The sequence below is a fragment of the Lineus longissimus genome, chromosome 16, assembly GCF_910592395.1.
Source record: "Lineus longissimus chromosome 16, tnLinLong1.2, whole genome shotgun sequence".
Taxonomy (NCBI): Eukaryota; Metazoa; Nemertea; class Pilidiophora; order Heteronemertea; family Lineidae; genus Lineus; species Lineus longissimus.
The window spans coordinates 6,183,303-6,204,239 of NC_088323.1; the positions used below are offsets into that span (position 1 = coordinate 6,183,303).

The 20,937-nt window shown below is 39.9% G+C and overlaps 2 protein-coding genes across 9 annotated transcripts in view; one reads left to right on the top strand and one right to left on the bottom strand.

Moving 5' to 3' along the window:
* LOC135500188 (uncharacterized) overlaps positions 1–20,937 on the top strand; it is a 161,003-nt gene that overhangs the window by 120,895 nt on the left and 19,171 nt on the right. For 4 of the 6 annotated variants that reach the window (XM_064791437.1, XM_064791434.1, XM_064791435.1 and 1 more), the window contains exons 6-7: positions 14,505–14,682; positions 20,493–20,567. In XM_064791437.1, coding sequence (XP_064647507.1) covers positions 14,505–14,682; positions 20,493–20,567 — 253 coding nt within the window. Of the gene's footprint in view, positions 1–12,604; positions 13,536–14,504; positions 14,683–20,492; positions 20,568–20,937 lie in introns of those variants that run through there. The other 2 variants (XM_064791439.1, XM_064791438.1) reach the window with 2 other exon arrangements.
* On the bottom strand, positions 288–11,701 carry LOC135500441 (reticulon-4 receptor-like 2). 3 transcript variants are annotated; one of them, XM_064791916.1, is made up of 3 exons: positions 11,389–11,701; positions 4,297–4,437; positions 288–2,982 (listed from the first exon to the last, which is right to left on the bottom strand). In XM_064791916.1, the coding sequence occupies exon 3, from the start codon at positions 2,890–2,892 to the stop codon at positions 1,342–1,344; it is 1,551 nt and encodes a 516-aa protein (XP_064647986.1). In that variant the 5' UTR covers positions 2,893–2,982; positions 4,297–4,437; positions 11,389–11,701; the 3' UTR covers positions 288–1,341. The 3 variants fall into 3 exon arrangements, with proteins under 3 accessions (XP_064647986.1, XP_064647985.1, XP_064647987.1); XM_064791915.1 differs by lacking the exon at positions 11,389–11,701 and adding an exon at positions 5,965–6,212; XM_064791917.1 differs by lacking the exon at positions 11,389–11,701 and adding an exon at positions 4,801–4,819.

The following is a 20,937-nucleotide window of genomic DNA, read 5'->3' on the forward strand; positions in this document are numbered from 1 at the left end:
CGGTTGGTCGGTCGGTCGGCGTTTTTCCGGTTACCGACAGGCACAACTTGTACATAATGTATCGCTGGTAGTTGAACTGGTCAAAGACAATAGATTCACGGCATGCCTGTCTTGTTATGATCCAGTGTAAGAAGGAGTGCCGGAAATTATTCCAGGCGCGTATCAATTTCTATGTGACATGCATGGTGGTGTAAGTGCAATGCTCATCATTGAGAGCCAACGGATGACATTGAACTGGTTGTGAAAAACTCAGCTACGTGTGGGTGGATGACAACAAAAGAGAATAATTTCTATTAAAATGCCTACATTTATTCACGTTGGAAGCTTTTATTTTACAAGGGATAGCACCAGAGAAATTCGGTTTAATGTTTTGCAATGCTGAAAATACATTTAAGAAATGGCAAGATTTTATGAGTAATGCTGAACTGAGAAAAAAGTGTGTCGTGAGCGCGTCCTCAACTTGCTGCCTAAATGATCAGATGAACATCTCGATAAAACTTTATTTGCTAATCATAGAGTGGTTCAGAGTTAATCCGAGAATGAGATGATTTCTCTGGTTGTGGTCATCAAGGCAATTGTTTTGTATCATTTTTTCTGGATATTGAAGACACACTGTTTCATTGCATTTCTGACTAAAGGCAATGTGAAATCCATCGTCAAATTGCCATGTCATTCTTCTTCTTGAATCGAAATATGAACCTCTCTAGTACACTACAGGTTATCCCATAAAGGTAATCATCGTGATAATGTTCTACCAAGTTCATACATGGTGCACCAAAAGCATTTACAGTAGCATTCTATAAGTTCACTATGATGTGTCCCGAGAGGCAGTCCTTAGAATGCTCCAGCCACCACATGCAGGATGTCCCAAAAACACTCATGATAATTTTCTACAGTGCACTACAGGGGTCCTATATGAGGTTATCATAATAATGTTCCAACCAGTACATTCAGGGTGTCCCAAAAGCATGCATATATTAAAGGGGTACGCCGTTCATAATTACTGGTGGTCCAGGAAAATAGTCCTACACAATGCTGTTTTGCAGTTACTATGCATACAAATTTGCAGATTGAACTTCATATTTATAGTATTTCTATATTCTCTGTCTACACAATGGCATTGTTGAAATTTATTTTCAGTCCGTATTTACACAAATCGTTTTTTAAAATTCATTTACAAATTTCAAATATCAAATGAACGGCATAGGCCTTTAACATTCCACAGTATATACTCCTTATAAGGTGTCCATTGAAGAACACGCAGTAATGCTACTACACTGCAGGTTGACCCAACCCTAACAGAGAAATCTATCAAAATTTGGGACACAATGAAATGTCATTTTAAACACTTGGTACAAGTGCACTTTTACATGCACCACTGGTTGGAAAATATCCTATCGAATCACGCCGTCTGTTTGTCGATTTCACATTATCCTCGAATGCGTGATTTTCATGGCCCTTCATCGCCATTAATTCATTTGCCTTCGCTTCCTTTTCGGCCTGCTTCTTATTTCGGATATTTAGGCAAGCGATCAGTAACCCAATCGCGATGACGAATGCCATAATCCCAGATACAAATATCACAATATCGATGCGCTGCCCGTTATCAGTTTTAAGAACCTGCAAAATGATCACCAACTTATCCTCCCCAAGGATATTATGTACGTGACACGTGACGTTGCCAGAGTCGGAAATTGTCGGTTGCACGAAATCCATTATGATTGTTGTAAAATGGCGTGCGACACCTTGATCAAAATGAATGCTGTGTCGGTAGATCACCACCATTTTCCGATTGGTGCCCTGTTTTGCATGGGTGCAGTTCACAGTGACGTAAGGTAGGCCGATTGCTTCCACAACAAAGGTCGCATTATCGCCTTCGAATAATTTCAAAGGATTTTTACTGATCTCTGTCACTTTTGGTTTCTCACAACCCAAGTCGTACACGTTTAATGTTAGCAACTGTTTATTTGCAAGTATCAGCGGCCATTTGCATTTTAGATCGAGATTCACGTTCTCCTTTTGCAACCACTGTACAAAGAAGATTAAACTGCAGTCACAGGTCCAGGGATTCTCATCGAAATTGATTGTTGCATTTTTTATTGGTTCGACATGCGAAATTCTTAGAGTGTGAAGATTGTTCCCCTGAAGATTCAACTGTGTCAAACTAATCAAGCCACTGAAAGCATTTGCGTCCAGTCCATCCAAATGAGAGTTTTCAATTGACAGATTCTTCAATTTTGGACAGTTTTTGAACGTGTCGTTCTTTAGGGTGTGAATGCGGTTGCCAGATATGTTCACCGACTTCAAATTGATGCAAACCCCATTGAAAAGCCCAATAGGAATTTCGTGTATTTTGTTAGAACATAACTCCAGAATTTCCAATTTCTCGACACCGTGAAATATTTTTTTCGGGAATTGCAAATTTGGAGAAATCGGCGAAAATGCGTTGTTAAGTTTTAAAATTTTCAGATGTAGGAGTTCCTGAAATGTATAGTTTTGGGGAACAATGTTATTATCCGACAAGTCCAAGTATGTGATGTGTATGAAATTCTCAAAAGCAAGGGGTTCAATTTCAGAAATTTTGCTAGAGGTCATGGTGAAATTTTTCATAGAGTCAATAAGACCTTTTACATGCATGAATAATCCTTGTGTCAATTTCGAAATACTTGCGTGTTTTATCACAAGTTCCTCAGTCCCCGCAGGAATCTGTTTGAGTATTTTCGAAAGTGCTGCATCATCAATTGTGACGGTCGCGTCTTTACTCCCGTCACATGTCATTGTCTTTGTGTTCAAGTTGCATGAACATTGCGTCGGACAGGTAGATGTCGAGGCACATATTTGAAAGATCGTGAAAATTGCCAATACGACTCTTTTCTGTAACGGCGATGCCATTTTCGATTTGATGTTGTTGGGTGTGAGTTCTTCTGGTTAAGATGGCTGTTGGAAAACTTACAGTGTTGTTTCTGTTCTGCTTGCCTGTGCCTGAAAAATACAATTGAAGAATTGAATTTTTTGAAGTGCGTGAATTTTGTTGTACAGATGAACCTAGAGAGCCACCTTTCTATGAGGATTGCCTGTTTGTTCGGGATAGCAGCCAATATACAGTTTCAGGTCACGGTGACAAAAATCACTCATTTGCACAGCAGGAGGGTTGAATTTGGGAGATCTAGACTGACCATTGCTATTATTGCTAATTTTCTTGTCTCTTCCCCTGAAAAAGGCATATCTGCCTAAACCCTGAGTGTTACCCGGGATTTGTAGTGCACAATTTCTATCTCTTCAAACCCAAGAAACAGACTATCGATCGCTAATGTTTCTTTAAACTCCAGGTGGTGTTAATCAAGAACCTGCCTCATGAGCGCAGTCAGAGCAGCTTGTATTGTCAATAATCTGTTTAAAAGTCTGACTAAAAGACGAAATAGACTTAAAGACAAAGAAGTTACTGTATTTAGAAGTATATGATTAGCTCCGAAGTGCTTTGGAATCATCCTATGGTCATATTGGAATCAGTGCATTGTGTATGACTATAGATTTCAGCATTTAACTATTGTGCAGACTGATATACTTATAATATGCTTGTCAAGTTTCATTTCATTTGTGTGGATAATATCTGCTAGTGCACTATGGCAATGGTATTTTCTAATTGCCAATGTGATAAACAATGTATGTGGATGAATGAACGGTCCCATCGGCTAAAGGGCATGGAATTTTTGTACAAATGTTAATTGGGCCAAAAGTGTTTCTGTTTCCATGGTTACCCTGGTGATCTCGGGCAAATGCGAGAGATTGGTTCATTAATGGAATTTGTGTGCACGATCAGGCTTCTCATGCAGATAGGAAGATTATGGGATGGATTGTGGAGATCATAGAGGTCGACTGAGGCCAAGCGTGGCAGATTGCGGTCGCTGCCTCAACAGTTTCCTGTTTTGATGGAAATTCTGAAGGCCGATGTTTCCTTCCTGGCGACCTGGGGCTTTTACATGATGGTGATTGATCATGATGCTTTGGTACCATTTAGTTTAAGGAATTGATGGTAAACTTGAAGTATTGGAATTGTCTCACCAGGAAGCGTGAGGGTGGAACTGAATGTAGGCCAAAGCCGAGGCGCCTTGCTGAAGTTTTGGGTGTAATGACAGGGTTTCTCTAGCGGTGTTTGATGACAAAACTAATACCATAAGTGTCCCAAGCACAGAGCTAACCTGGCTCATTATCACAGTTTCAAATCGTACGACCTGTCCTGATTCATACGCTGAATTACTGCTTCTGTTCATTTTGTCTCAACTTCTCATAACTTACCGCCAAAATCAGTGTTCCAAGACTAACTGTGTCTAGTCTGTATCACCATTACACCACAAGTCATTAGATGACCATCAAACATCCATCCATGCGCCAACTCTTCCTGATTGCCTTTTCAAAATCGCGCACCAGGATCAGCGGCTGAAATATTTATGAGAAAGAGGCTACAGATCAGCGTAAATCGATATCGAGAAACAATTTAGGTTCTTTTGGCATCGTACGTTTTGAAAGTATGATTCGTTGACTGCTTTGGTTGATGTAATTGCCCAATCTGCATCACACTAGAGTATTCTCAAATTGTTTTGGATGACAGAGTTTCATGATGTAAAGAACCAGCATGACTTTACCAATGGTCATCCCTGTAAAATCACACGTTTTTCCCATGGATTGTTAGCAGATATTGGTAAAAGTGTTAGGTAAGCAGTAAAGTGGGAATAAACAAGTACGCAGAACTCTTATTCCTAATGTACAAATCAGAAAGAAAAGTTCCCTTTTTATGCACACCTTGAAGTGTGATTTCCCTTCCTGGGTTTTCTTTTTAATCCTCAGAATCACACTTGTTGCAGAATGATCAAGGAACAGCGGAAATCCACAGATAAGATACCGTTATCTTCATAAGAACAACGACTGAGGGAAAAACGTAAATGTCAGAGTGTCACGTATGTTGTATCTATGTTTACCATGTCTCACTTTTGTACATTGTAAGAAGGATATTCACTCAAATAGCCATCAGGGAAATGCTGTGCCTATAATTCTAAGATATGTGATATCTTCAAAGGTCAAAGCAAGGCCGCGTTACTTGTATCTATTTAACTCCCTCTATCTGTGGCCATTGATGCAACAAGAGAAAACGCCAGCGTGTTGGTTATCACTATTTGGTGTCTAGCTTCTTCTTCTTCTTCTTCTTCTTCATTGTTGTTAAGTTTCTCGCATCATCATATCATATTTTTATGAAACTCTTCTTTAAAATAATACTTGGCAGCGTGGACGAGGATTTTAAAAGCTGATTGTTGTGATAAAATATGCCATTAGTCTTACATCCAATGCCTATGTACAGATTTGTTGGTGTTACAGCATACAGCTTCAGGAAATTGGAGGGCTGCTCTAATTGTTGACATACCTGGCAGCTTGCCGCTGCACCAACCCTTGCCTATGGGTATATCCTTCAAAACACACATCACTAGGGGTTAATATTTCTTAATACAAAGAGTGCAACTTCGTCCTTGCCACAAAAGATAAGATTCTGAAAGATTATAAGCCGAAGCATCTTCTTATACTGCTAGCACAGGTTTGCTTTCAGGATTTGTGTCTGGTTTAAAAATGTCTGCCTCTGTTGCTGACACGTATTAACCACAGAAACTGTCACTTGTCGGGCCTTTCTATTCAGGAAGCAGACAAATGAAAATGTTGTTATTAAAGACCTTTCAGTGCGGTTTGTTAAAAATTTGACTTTACAGGCAGTGATGCCCCTGGAACTTGGTCTTACATTGATGGCTACCAGGGCAACTACAAGATCATGCATGCAGCATAGGTGGACAGTCCCGCCGGGAAAAACCTTATAGGGTTACGATGCCGGTATTGATGTTGATTAATGATGAATTATAAAAATATTACTCGAGTATTGGAATATTGGGCTGAAATAACTAAACATTAGCAGATTTTACTTACATATAGGTGTATACATGTCTCCATATGCCCTGTGCTTTGGTGCTGTGTGATGCACAATATCCCGATTCAATGCCTGAATTTAATAGCTATTTTATGCATAGAACTCATTTGAATGAGATTGAAAACCGCCAAGCGGAACCACCTTTACATTATGAATTTTTAAAAACTTATCTACGCACAACAGCTAACTTCCGCTATGATATCATGTTATGGTGGATGGTCGTTGTGTTATGGTCACATTGATTGGTAGACCACTATACTTTATGTCAGCTGTTGCCTGACGCATTATGGCTGATTTTAATGATATTTTATGCATAGAACTGAACAATAAGCAGTATAAACTGCTTTCCATGATAATAATACTTCAGTGAAGAATGTAGGTCGTGCCAGTGGGCGCTAGCCCGAAATCGAACATGCTAAGTGTTGATGACAAGTAAAGCCTTACAGCAAACTGAAACCTGAAAAAATTATCTTCTAAATGCAGGTTAGATTGTTATTAGTTTTGAATGAGTCACTTTGAGAATGTTCTTCACACAGCCTTTAATCACAACCTCTATACAAACTCGGGATGCAGCCCCACAGGGAGTTGCAGTGATTAAAATTTGTCTTTGCAATAAATCAATGCCATGAATTTCTTCTCTCTGGACTACATCTTAATTACCAGTATTGACCCCCCCCCCCCCCCCCGGGTCCACTTTATTGTTGCATCACTTTAACTATCAGGGATGAGGCTTGAAATTAAAAATCTGCGTACACTAAGAAATAAAGGTTTTTGAACTTGGACACAAATATACACCCGTAGAGGTTTTTCAGGAAAACGGTTTTTGAGCTTGCAAAAGAAAGCTAAAAGGGTTTTTTAGGGGATGTATCAGAAGCTCAAAACCTTTATTTCTAATGGTGTGTTCACACTGGATGCGAATTGAAACCGAATTCCGTAGAGCGCTCTCCGGAATACGAATTGGTTAATCCAGTTTCAGAACGGTCGCGTCACACTGGCCCGAATACGCATTCAAATCGGTTTAAAACGCGCCACACTCAATGCATACTAACGACGCGCCATCTATTATTATTATTATTATTATTATTATTTATTAACCTCCCATATGGGGGAATAAAATTTACAAGTACAAAACATATAAGTGTATAATATCACAGTATCACACAGTCATTATTAACAAGTTAAAATCGCGTAAGGTGCTTGACCATTTCCATCTCCCGGCCATGCCTATTGCCAAAGTTCGGGTCAAAGAGGAGTGTCCTCAGCGAGTCGACACCACCGTCGCTAAATGCGGAGAATCCCGGCCTCGCCCTCGAAAACGAGGCCAAAACCGGGGAAAACCCCGCCGCGACGATGTTGCTGACCAGTGTACCTTTGACCAACGAACCGGCGGCAACATACCTTGCCAGGAAATGGAAATGCAAGTCACGTGCAAGGGAGTTGATTTTTCCCTATTCTATGGCATAACGAAAAACGATTTGAGTTAATGAGATCATTTAAATACATCAGTTAACTAGTTCGGAGCACTAGTTCCCGCGGTCAAAGGTCACTTTCCATGCGCCGGGCGCATGCGCAGTGCGATCGAAAACCTTAATTCGTATCAAGCGCGTCACACTTGAAATCTCAATACGGTTTCGTTGATTCGGATTAGCTGATTCGCATTCAATTCGGTTTAAGAACCGTGTTGGTTAAAGCGGATTGAGATCGGTATGAACCGAATTGAGTGTGACGCCCCAATACGTATCAACGTTTTGATTTGAATTCAATTCGTGTTAAAACCCCAGTGTGACCACGGCAAGAGAGTGTACCATGTTGTGTATCTCAAGCAAATATAGCATCAGTTACTTTTATCATCTACCAGCTTTTTGTGACTGTGCGCATCCTGAACATCATAGTCTTGCACTACTATAAATTGTTGTACAGTGGAACCCCGGTCGGCGACCACCTCAGTAACGCGACCACCCCGCGAACACGACCAAAATTCTCCGGTCCCGAATGGTTTTCTCTCTAATTCCCATTAACTGGCCCTCGCTAACACGACCACCCCGGTACCCAGACCGCGACCACCAGCTTGGTCGGTCCCAAACTGCAAATTAACCCCGCTAACGCGACCATGAGGCCTAATTGCCGTAATCAACCATGACCGCATCGTATCAATTGGCACCTTCTCGCAAATCCGTGTTGATAATTAGCACCTCGAACACATGGGATTCCATATGAAAATAAATGATGTGTAAGTGAGTTTGATCAAATGTAAGCGCAAATAAAATGAAGAATAAACTTTCTTTTCGACTCACGGTTTGTGTTTTCATCATTTAGTATTAAATGATGTCAAGAGGCATGCACACGTAGTTTTTAGGACAAATCAATTATGTTGATTAGTAAGAGTACCGATACTCAAAGTAAAGAATGCTTACTACGTCGTAATGTTGATAAAATACGTTATTAAAAAGATGATTTAATCAGTACCAGTTCAAATTGGCTGAAGTTAAAGCAGGAAGACATCAGGAAGAATTCTCAACATCTTCTCACATCACCTCTCTCAATGACAATGTTAGCGGGAATATTAGCTTGACATCAAGAAGGGCAGCTGCCGATGGTGTGAATTACATGCTTGTTCTAATTAGCATGCTCAAGTTTTAATGTAATGTTTGGTCTAATTAGCTCTCGTCAGTTTATTTACTCATTTACATAAGTTGCAAATTAAACGCAAAACACTCAAGAAAATGATTTTTTATTCGTAATATACACACAAAATTATCGAATCACCCGGTGGCGTAGTCATTAATGCATGTCAATGTACACACAGCAGGACGATGTTTTGGCGGGAAAACCTACTTATGATTCTTAAATTCACTAACGCGACCACCCCGGTAACACGACCACTTCGGCTAAGTCCCTTGGGTGGTCGTGTTACCGGGGTTCCACTGTATATAGAGGGTTAACTCCAAAATATTGGATATGGCGCATATCTCATTTTGTGATGAAACTCTTCACATGATATTCCCAAAAAGTCTGATAGAATAACTGAGGTATCTCACGAAATATGCTCATTTAATCAATTAGTGTGGCCAGTGGGGTGCGGTTTATGTCTCAAAATGGAAAAAAATGGGATATATCATATGAATGTGAAAAAAATAATTGTCTACTGTCATGTAAGCGTTTATTGATTCGTCTGAATTTGAAAGTTGAAGGCGAGTTACTGTGTACACAATAATATGACCTATTTTTTCCCAAATGTCAAATTGGTCTTTGTCGTCGACCATGGCGTGGGGTGAGGTGCAGAAAAGAAAACAAAATTTCGGGGAAATGTTGTTTGGGTCGACAAGGAAGGATCCTTTCAGATGTCACCAATATAGGACATGTTGATTCATATGGATGTTCCCCATTGGCACCACCATTTTGGCTAGAACTTGAAATCCTAAAGCAATTAGAACGCCTTCAAAATGAAGTAAGAGACAATTTTAAGGGTAGGAGGATGTTCTCTGGAAAACAAGAGACTGACTCGCACCCTTGAAATTGGCACTTACATGTAGTTCATTTTGAATGAGTTCAAGTTGCTTTAGGATTATAGAGTTAATAATACATGTACTAGTTAATGTTCATGTCTCAAATTAATATTAAAAAAAGATATACCTTGCTGAGCAGCTCCCAAAATTGTTCCTCATTAACTCCTCCCCATACTACAGAAGCCACTTCAACCACCAGTTTACAAAATTGCCTCGTATAAAAAGACCTGTTTCTACTGCAGGGTATTTCTTCCAGGTTTCGTACAAATCTACAATCAGTTTGGGATGAAAAGGATGCTAATGATGGCTGCTTTACTGTTCAGGTTCTAGCTTCTATTGCATGCTGAGGATAACTACCCAATCATGCAACATAAGGCCAGGGAAAAAAGCAATTTGTTAAGCATCATAATCTGACTTGGAAAGTTTTGGCTTTTGTGGTTTATTTGTTGTTCACATTCAGAAAATATCATTCTTTTTATTTACTTCTGAAATAGGTGGCCTGTTTGTCGTTTTAGCAGTGAGGTTGACTTATGACAAGTACTGTACATTGACATTTTCTGTTATGCAGCTTTGAATTTACTCAAGTCTTGTAGATCAAGATGCTTTGGCATTTACTAAACTATGGAAGAAAATATGAAAATATCCTTTCATGGGGTTTGGAATGTCAATGCTAGATTCTAAAGCAGACAGCTTTTCATTCGGCCTAACTCCTGCCATACGGCGATATCAACGATACCTGATTAAGCGATGCTCGACTGAGCTGCCAAATTTAGTCTCGCTATTCAGTCATTGCCACAGTCGCTTTCCGCCCTTGGCCATGTGCTTGAAATTGATGGCTAGCAGATTGTCGTAAATAGGGACCTTCTCAATAGGGAAAACAATCTGGCTGGGCTGAGGTAGTCGCAGGTCACTTTCAATTCAAGATGGCCACCAGAGTAACCATGTTAGATTTGATGTCTCTAAAATGGTTTGAAAAGGCATTGGCCAATCAATTTGAAAGTTTTGTGGTGGGTTTTAATCAAGAATCGTATGACTTATCAGTAAGGGCCCTTGGTCATGTCAGACTCAGCACTAAATATATTCCTCGTGCAAGCGTGAATCATTTCGACTTACTCTGAGATGTGAGAGACCCCCTATTGGCGACTTTTTGTAACTTTATCTTGCCTGCCTAGCTGCTGCCTATATTGTCTCTTTAAGTCTACAGGCTTAACTGAAGGAGATAATGCCAAGTTGACTTGTTTTGAGGAACCAGGCCCAGAACTATTTCATCCAACTTTGAAACGCTCCCCAACGCAATTGAATGGATCTGAAGCTGCATCGATCGCTTGTGATCGCGTTTCTGTTGGCGTTGATTGGATGGAGACGACAAATGTCGTACAGGGCGGATTACTCCGTCTGGTGACAATCAATCATGGATTAAACGCGATTTAATTACGACTGATTTCATTGATGAGTGTACTCATTACCCTTTTGAGGGATTTGATATTTAGTTCAGGAGTGTCTATCACATATTGACCTATAAGATTTTAAAAGCAGTGCCTTCATTGCCTTCAGCCAAGCATATCACACAAAACCATATTGTCACGTGGAGAGAAAATGGTAGTTCTTAGTTTAACCACCAGTTGACAGCACATACATGTTCGTAATCCTGGGATGGTTTTATGGTGGAATTGGTTTGTCAGATAACACCCTTTGACAACACGGCTCAGCATAGGCACCACAATTTTGGCTAGAACTTAAAATTCTTAAGCAATTAGAACTTCTGCAAATTGAAATGAATGCCCATTTGAAACATGGGAGGCTGTTCTCGGGAAAAAGACACTTCTTACCACACATTTTGATGCATTTTAGAATTAAATTTCCTTAATTGCTGGCTGACCTTTAAGCCGATATCACTCTGCCAAAGGTTTTACTCACCTTAGTCTCTCCTCATGTAAAAAAATGTGTCTCAGACAAGGGCGGCTGTATGTTTACCAAAGTCTGCCACCTGATGAAACATCCATCACCTTGATCACTGTTGATGGAGCAGCCAGACAGTCTCTGTATTAGGAAAGAGTGGGATGGGGAATATTTCCATATTGATTGGTTACGAGCCGTTGAGGTGATGTTACAAACCCCCTGGTCAAGCTGGCTGTTGAATAATTATTCCTCCCCATGTTTTGCCTCTCCTTTCCTCTCTTCACACGGTGTCATGACTGTCTCTCCACACAGTGTGGTGACTGAGTAGATAGTTGGGATCATTTGTTTGTTCGCATCATGATAGATGGAGACATTGAAGACCTATTTTCATTCATAGCCCCGATCTGTCATACATGATAGCAGATTGTGCGTGCTCCTCTGATACAGCTTAGCCGAATGGAAATCAATTAAATTTTAGGAAGCTCTAGTGTTTGCTGTTGACCAGCAGTGTGGTGTCTGTGGACTAAATCTAATAAGTGTATAAGTGTGTGCAAGTGTCCTTGAGGCTGGGAAGTGTTGCTGTGGTGCACTTTTCATAGTTAAAGAAAAGTTAATGCCTGGGCTAGAACCCAACCGTGATTGGCTCATCAGGCCAGCGCTTATCTTAGATTCCTTGGCATTTGTGACTGGGAGTATCACTTCCCTGGATTAGATGCTGGTTGATTGCAGGTCAATTGCCAGGAAAGCCTGGCACCCTTTTATACTCTTGGGTCGAGGAAAACAATGTTCAGGGTAACGTGTCTTGCTCAAGGTGATTGAGTGACACAAATCATTTCTTCTTCTGCCATGATTCTGCTGCACAATCTTGATCATAATTGTCATATGATGAGTTGATGCCAGAAGTATAAAAGAAACATTGGCGGAAAAATAACTTATATAATTGAGTATCATCAGAAACTGGGTTGCTATTAGCCTCTGGTTTTACTCAGAATCCAATATTTATGAATACACTCAATAATAATAAAAACATCAAAACAAATCTCAATAAACCTCAACAAGATGGGCGTCTGCTAATGGGATGGCTCTACAGACCAGCTTTTATTCCAGCGAGTGTTCTCCACAGACCAATATCAATAATTGTATAGTAAGAGTAGAGCTCTAGCTATAACAGGATTTGAGAGCTACTTCTGTTGAGGCACAAATCACCCGATTCACATTCTCCGGTTTTGCGGATCTGTCTGGACTATTGGTATCCGGTCAGACGCCGACCGCGCTTTTTTCCCCGTTTACGCGCAATCAATAACTCTTCAGCATCTTCAAGGCAATCTCGATGGTTCCAAATAAGCAACAACAGGATTCCAAAATTTGGCTAGTCGCATCTCCATGGCGATGGAGATTCCCTTGAATACTGCGTAGTGTCTGGTCACATGGTTTTGACAACGGACGCCAGATCTTGCCGCCTCTGTGATATTTTATCGGGATTTCTTGTATCGTTGGATTTATCTGACCACGATCTGATCTCAAGAGTTTGATAGCTCTCGGATTGCTCAAGACCTATTTGATTCTGTGATTTTCCAATGTGGTGGGAATTTTGCAAAACTTGTTGAGTTTTTATGCAGATGGTTGGTTTTATTTGATTGCGTTATGATGCTTACCACTCATTAAAAAACACTAAGTAGGGATATTTTATACTTCACGTGTTAGAAGTTATAATTAAATTGTCAATTTTGTTGCAAGATAAATTCATCAATTGGCATTTTTTAGTGTGATATCAATATTAAGTTTACGCTTTGCCCTGTATATTTTGTTTTAAACACTGTGATACATTTTCCAAATTTGACGCCTGTGCTCCACTGGATATTTCCGAAACATTTGATGGGAAAACAATTTATTTCTTGGATTTGAATAATGGATATAAAAGTTTCATCATTTCTTTTGAATATCTTTCACCTCTATTGGATTATCAAACTCTTCAGCCATTCAGTGTAGCATTGAAATGTTTGAACTTTGAGTCATTTATGAATAAATATAGCTACTTGTTTTGAGGATCAAAAGAGATGTTCAATTGGATATCCCCAATTAATTTCTCATAAAATTTGTGAACAAATTCACGATTGGGCAGACAGGGAATCTATCACACAAGTCGCGACCATGCGGCAAGAAAGGTATGTTGCTTTGCATATTGCTTCTTTTTCTTTTTTCTGTATCTTGTCGGGTTTAAATCGGAATTGCACAAAAAGTCTGTCAGATTTTACAATTTATGTACAATTTGATGATGGGAACTTCTACTGTCAAGTGTTGGATCTTATTTGCCTAGAAGTATTTATCCGAATTATGACTTCGCAATCATAGTTTAAAAAACCCAATGGGATTATTCCTTTGTGACATCGTAATTGTCTGATGTCAAGGCGAGGAAAAAAAACATGCATATCTTTTCAGAAATTCTTCAACGGTTCATTTGTTCTAGTTATTTGAAACCAAAAAAATGTTGTCTCCTATTTCAATCCGTCTCTCCTAATGAATTTGAGAAACCTTATCGGATACTTATATTTCGTAATCGGAAACTTCGAGAAAACCTCTGGATGCAACCTGTCGCTGGGTTGGTATGCTGAGGTTATTTTTCGCCTTGTTTATCATTGAGGCTGTTATTCGTGTGGAGGCGGGATTGTCCTTAAAAGGTTTTTTGCCTATCATTCTGATGGTTTTCAAATTTCTATGACAAGGCAGGAGATGGGAAATGTATCCGCAGAGGAAATACGGAGTGCTAGCTAAGTCATGTGTGTATTTTTATAATCCTTTAAAGATTTCGGATATTTTGAGAAAAATTCTAAAATAGGATGATTGACTCCAGAAGTGTTGCACAAGCGAGTGATTTTTGTCGCCGAGACCCTCGATAATAATCCCGATATGCGACAGAAATATCTCTTGTATGACTCAGAAGATGATTTGATGCCAGGTTCCTGCATTTATCCTTCCCTTTAATTTCAGATTTTGACAGAGTTCACATTAATAAGCATCTGGATGTTCTAGTCAAGAGAAATTTGACAGGCAGAAAAAAGCAACCATTATGTTATGCATTTTGCGGCATGTCTTCATTGTAATACTTATGTGCCGCCCTCTTTATCTCGTTCTAGATATGACGGGCTCAAGTGCCATCCCGCAGCAGCGGCACTCCCTCTCTTTCATGCCGAGCTCGAGCACAGGTTCGCTACCAGAAAACATCCCATCAAGTCAAAGTTATCATGCATATATGGACAAGAATGGCGGCAGTGGCTCAGGGTCGGTCACACCAAAAGCGGGTGATCCACCAGGGTAAGTTAAAACTGTTTACTTCTGCATTTCTTACTTTTGAATTTGCAGTGTTTGAAATGGACAACTCTTTTGGCTTTACTTGAAGATCTTCGTCATTGGACCTTCTGATCTTCTATTGTTGCAGACATCATGTGCCCTGTTGGTGGTTTGCTGAAAATTTGGAGTTGCGTATACTAGGGCCCTTCATAACATAAACTACTAAAAGAACACCTTCTGATTTGATCGAATCTATCCTCAGTGTGGTCTCACACGATTAATCACATGTTTTCTATACTTCTGCCATGTCACCTCATCCCTGATACAGCCCGTATCGGAAAGACCTGTCAACCAATAGTACCATTGCCTCAGGCACACCGTGGAGGGATCCAATAGCAAAGGTTGCAAGTATTTTTATACGATGGTATTATGGGAAAAGTGCTTGTACGAAGAAGATAGAAAAAGTGGCAAAGAGTACAAAGAAGATAAAAATGACACTAAGAGTTCCTTGAAGTTAACCTTCTTGTCTCGTTTGATCTGTTCAGCGACAAGTTTGAGGAGTTTTTATAACTGATGCATCACAGTCCTATCCAGGACAGGTTCATCTTTGGCCGGTCCATGATTAGTTGAGGTTGGTGCTTTAGTGGCTGAGCCTTCAACAATGGGGAGGTTAGTGTGTGGACTAAGAGCCAGAATCCCTGTCTAATTAACTCTCCTCTCAAATACATTCTTTACCCAGGAGAGGCCAGCTCAGCAAGGTGGAAGGCCTGCTTGATCCACAGCAAGCTGGGGAGTTGATTCTCCAGGTTGATGAAGTTTCTTTGAGAGAGAAACTCTTTGAGTTGTGCTTGTTAGAAAAACAGTATAATACCATTTTCTCTGGAAATGGAAAACCTGGCTCTCCCCACTTGATCTATCAGGTCAAGAGAATGTCACATTTTGTAAAGAAGATACTCACTTTCATAAAAGTAGAGAGATATATTGGCAAAGTTTTCATTTGAAGGTGACTCCTTTGTGGTAATGATGAAAGTGGTGTGTGGAAAGGTTATCAAGGATGAGTTGTTTATGATTTTTGGAGGGTATTAAAAAGGGCCTAATGTGACAGCAGGAATGGAAAAATCCATACCTCAGCTAAAACGTTTAATTTTCAAAATTGGACAGAAAATTACCATTTTATGGGCATATTTGAATTGGAAATACTGCTTCAAATCTGTAGCTGATTTGAAAGGTAGAGTCTAATCAACCCCTCCACCTACTACCAACCTCAGATGTCATCTCACAAAGGATATTCTTTCCTCCAGCATCCTTGAAAGCAGATACAAAATCATAACAATGGATAATCATGCCTTTGGAGGACGTGGCGTATCATCTCTCGTTACCGCGCGAATCTAAGTATATTCTGTAACAAATTGATCCCACGTCTCCAACTTGAGAATTTATTCATGTTCCCATGGCAACATATTCTCAGCGAAGGAATTGGCGAAAAAATATTAAAATGTGATAAATCTTGTTTGTTCTGCTTAGAATCCTTATTGGATTCTTTAAACCTGTTGAGTTTTTGAGTGCTCTCCCAAATCAGTTGAAAAATATTGTAGATGTTATGTTGGGGGGGGGGGGGGGAGGGGAGGGTGAGACTTATCCAAATTTTAAAAAGATCATTTTTACTTAGAGATCATGCCATTTAACCACCCCTTCTTCAGTTGCTGATTAGCGGCCCGTATCGATATCAGGGTCTACCAACAGATGGTTAAAGACTAATAGTTTCCCTATGAAGGTATCTTTGATATCTGAGTACAATTCTGATTCAAAGTCGTTATCTGTAGTGAGCTGTTTGAAGCCATTAGGGTCTATAGAATTACAGACGGAGAGGAAGGAGGTCCGTGTGGTGTTCAATTAGTAGATCTCATTACAAGGAGCTTGGGTGAAAGATATTGAATTAAAGGGGCCCTGTCATGAGGCAGGTAAAGGAATCTAACCAGTGCCTCGAATGGCCATGACATTTTGGAATAAACCAGGAGTATTTCCGGCTCCAGGATCCAACCCTGGTAATACTATAGAATTTCTACTCCAACATGATAGTGATTGATTGCCCGATTTACACTGTTAGATACAGTTCTTCTCGCTACAATACATACAATATCTTGAACAAAAGCTGAATGAGGATGCTGTTCATGTGATACAACATCTTGATACAATACATCTTGATACAATACATCTTGATGCAATATATATATAATATATCAATTGAGGGTGCTGTTCATTGGAAAAGAGTTGAGTGCTGCCACTACCGCTGGTGTCCTTGAAACTGCACCAGCACCAACACCAGCAACAGCAGTTTCTGAAGTCAAATGTACATTTCCTCTGTCAGGGACTGACATCCCCTCAAACCATTTTTGCTGAGCGCTAATCGTAATCTGTCTCCATCACCCATCTCCTCTAATTCAATTCGTAGAATACCTTTAGTCCTGATATCTTCCAACAGATCTGACTTCAAGGCGATATCACTTAGAGATTACTTATATATCAAAGTGAGCATTGGAGGGTTTAGCCATTAATTGAAAAGGAGCAGTCTCTTTTGGCAGTTTAAACCTTTCGGGACTAATTCGCTTCATCCTAGATGTGCGCCCCGTGTGGTGGAACTCTATTGTTTTAAAAAAAACCAGCCATTGACAACAAACATTTGGAAAACTTGTTTCTTCATTGGAAAAACAAGAAGTTTTTTGTAGTTTGCAGAAAAATTTTTAAAATTGTGAAAAATACGAAATTTTCAAGAGATTTCGTAGTCCACCGAAATAAAAATCGTGAAAATGTTAAATTTCATAATCTTATAAATTTTCGCGAGATGCAAAAATCAGAAGGCGCGAAACTTTGGCAATTTACAGTACCTCTGTGAGTCTTGATATAATTACTTAGCAATATCTACAATGGTAAGGCTGGATGAACATCATCTGGAAAAGCTCCATTAGTGGAATGAAGTGTCTTGCCATTGGGATTGAAGTGAGCCATTTGTGCTACGTGACTCCTTTTTGGTAGGCTACTTGCTACATCTTAACTTTAAATGTATCCTTTGACTCCAACTGTTTCAGTCGAGAATGATTTCAGCACAAATTACAAGAACTAATGGCCAATTTATACGTGAAACGAAGTAATCCCTCGATATTTCACAAACCTGACAGCACTTCTAGCTAAGCAGGCTTGACTATCATCTTTTGCCAACATCTTGAGATAAATTACCTTTTTCCTGAGGTTTAACACCTTGAAATCTGTTGACAGATGAATAGAACTTACAGAACTTAAGCAAGGTGAATATTGGAGTTGCCTCGGGGTACAAAAACTCACATCCTTCAACAGGAAACATAACTTGTTCTCGAATGTTGCTCGTATGGCTTATGGAAATAGGTCCGCGAGCGAGGCAGGTGGTTATCGTCCTGCATGCATCCCATTCCGTTGATAATCATAGTGGATCAGAGGAGATGGCAGAATTTTAGTGGCGGATTTGGGCGGTGGGGCATGAGACGTGCGTCCTCTTTCCATCAGAGAGCAGCTCTATTTCAGCCTAGGGCGCTCTCCTCATGCATCCCTTTCCAATTGTAGGCAATTTCCCCTACTAGCTAACAATTTCAGCCATAAACTAACCTCTGTCTGAAGGGTTAACGGGAGGCTACAGGCAGGAGCCTAGCGGTTAAGATAAAGTTACACAAATTTGCCAATAGGGGTCCATCTCTTATCTCAAAGTACATCAAAACTATTCAGGCTTTGACAAGGAATATATTAACCCTATAACACCTGGAGGCGCCCTATGCCGCCTGCCGCTGATCCCCCTGGGGGCGCCCTATGACGCCCGCACACCCATATTCAAATTTCGCGCGCTTAGCTACCGATCTCCTTCAGAGCGCCGCCTATTATCAATCTATGAAACTTAAGCTTTGAAATGCCCGGATGAACAATGGTGGTTGCTGTAGAAGTTTTTGAGATATTTGACGATTAAGTTTTTGTTTCTCTTCAAGCCAGTAAATTCAGGTTGGACATTTGAATTGCTGAAATGGATTGTTTGTTTGATTCCACTTTGGATGTACCCTATCTAATAGGGAATTTCATCTTCTTTAAAATAAAGAGGACTTGTAATACATTATTTCGAAGTTCACCTATGTCATTTTGTAAAAAACTGGACCCATCGCAAAAAATGTGATTTCCAGGTAAAATCACGTCGGGGCCTAGTGGAATAAGCACTTGCGCTGGCAATGGCTCTAGGTGTTATAGGGTTAAAAACACCACATAGCTCACTTGAAGACAACCATGCAATTTGACCCCAAGCACCTGCATGTAGTCCAACTTTAAACTGTGGTAGATAAGCCCCAAGCCCCATTACAATGTTGATTTCTTTTCGCAATAAATCCTTCTCTAGACATGCTCAATGCAGACATGCGACACCAGGCTAATCCAGTGGAATTGTGGAAACTGTTGCCAGGCAACAAGGCGTAATGAGAAGATGTTAAGGGATTTCTGGTTCCCGATGGCAACGGCAAGATCCCATTTCGCATACAGAGAGGTACTGAATTTGACAGCTGATTGGAGGGGCGATTTCACTTGGGTCGGCGGAGGGATGAGTGTGGGTATGGAGGGGAGATTTGGTAATAATGATTTGTGATTTAGGTATAGTAATGTGGGGACAATCAAATCTCGTTAGTCGGAGAATTCCGCAGGAAATCTTTATTGGTATTTGCAGTTCAGAAAGCTTGTTATGGTAAATCAGTGGCTGCGTTGGAGTGATGAGGTTTGGTTGATTTGGTGATTGGGATTCTGCCATAGTAATGTGACAGTTGAATTTCGGGTTGAATAAGTTGGCAAAGTGTGCAATAAATCTTCATAAGTCGAGAAGTATTCTTGTGTTATATCATGTCTTATTCAAATCCGTTCATCATGTTCAATTTGGATGGCAAATGGGTTGGCGATGCCAATTTGGCCATTGGTCATATTCCAACTGGCCTTTGTATCGACTTCATAGTATTTAATCAACCAGTCTTATATCGATGAAACTCAAGTATTTTCAGTATATTAATTGCGTGTAAGAACTTGTTGTCATGCATGTTGCCATTGAACCGGGCACGTCTGGTACGTCGTGGGCATAAATTTCCCATGAGTCGCTTGATTGAGAGTACTGTCACGTAAAAGTGGCCATTAATATGATGAAGGATCAATGATTGAAATGGTGATGGTTCAGTTGTGGTGTTTAAGCCCTCAGCTGATATCTTGTATGACTGCCATTTTGTACATTAACTCCGATTTTTCTCTATTTCAGTTTGCCATCATTGTCTACGATTATGCATATTCAAAATGCTTCTACTCTCATTTGATATTTCTTTACTGTAAATTGTTGATTCCGTCATATCATTCATGTTTCATGTGCCTTTGTTTGTCAAGAACAATATCTCAAATGTGTGTTTTACTATGTGACAAACTAATGAAATTTTAGTCCATTATTTGTAGCTGTAAAAATGTTTATTTGAGGGAATTGCTTTCGCATTCAATAATCAAACTGGTCATCTTATAGAATTGGATTTCATAATCTTCTTCAGTGTTTTGTCTGGCGCATGAGATGATTTTGTAAAAAGCTGCATCAAGTGTGATTTTGTTTTGTCACGTTGAATGCTATCTGACTGAAGTCGAACAGAAATTATAATTCTACAAGTAAATTTTTTAAATCTATATCAAAAGTTGGTTATGAATCATTGTCAGACCTAATATTTCCTTTGCAAGTCATCTTGCATTTCTGCAAATTAAATCAAATTTCATTTCCAAGTAGGCTACAACAAACTTAACTGCTTCTTATTCAGGGCGTCCAAACCTCCTGAAGCTGTTAAGAGCCAGGTGAAACTGAGCGCAACTGTGCCCGTATTTAGGCAACGGAGGTGAAAGAGCTTATTTGTATTTCTGTGTTTGCATGGACGTTAATTAACATGTTGTTGGTACATTTCAATGGTATCACTTTTGATTAGTGACACTCAACTCTTATGATACGGGTTTCAAAAGGTGTCGCTAGTGATGTGTTTTTTGTCCAGCAGTGATGGTTGCAGTTTCCATGTTCATGTTCTATCTTCGGCGCCTCGATCGCAAGTACAAATGTAACCCAGTGGCAGCCTAATCCACACGCCTTGCTGATGTACTCTAATATCACCAATCTAAGACCCATTAAGAACATTCAAAGAAAGTTAGATATCATGCACATGGTCATTACATGCTGATGACCTTTGGCACCATAATTTTCAATATTCTGTGAGG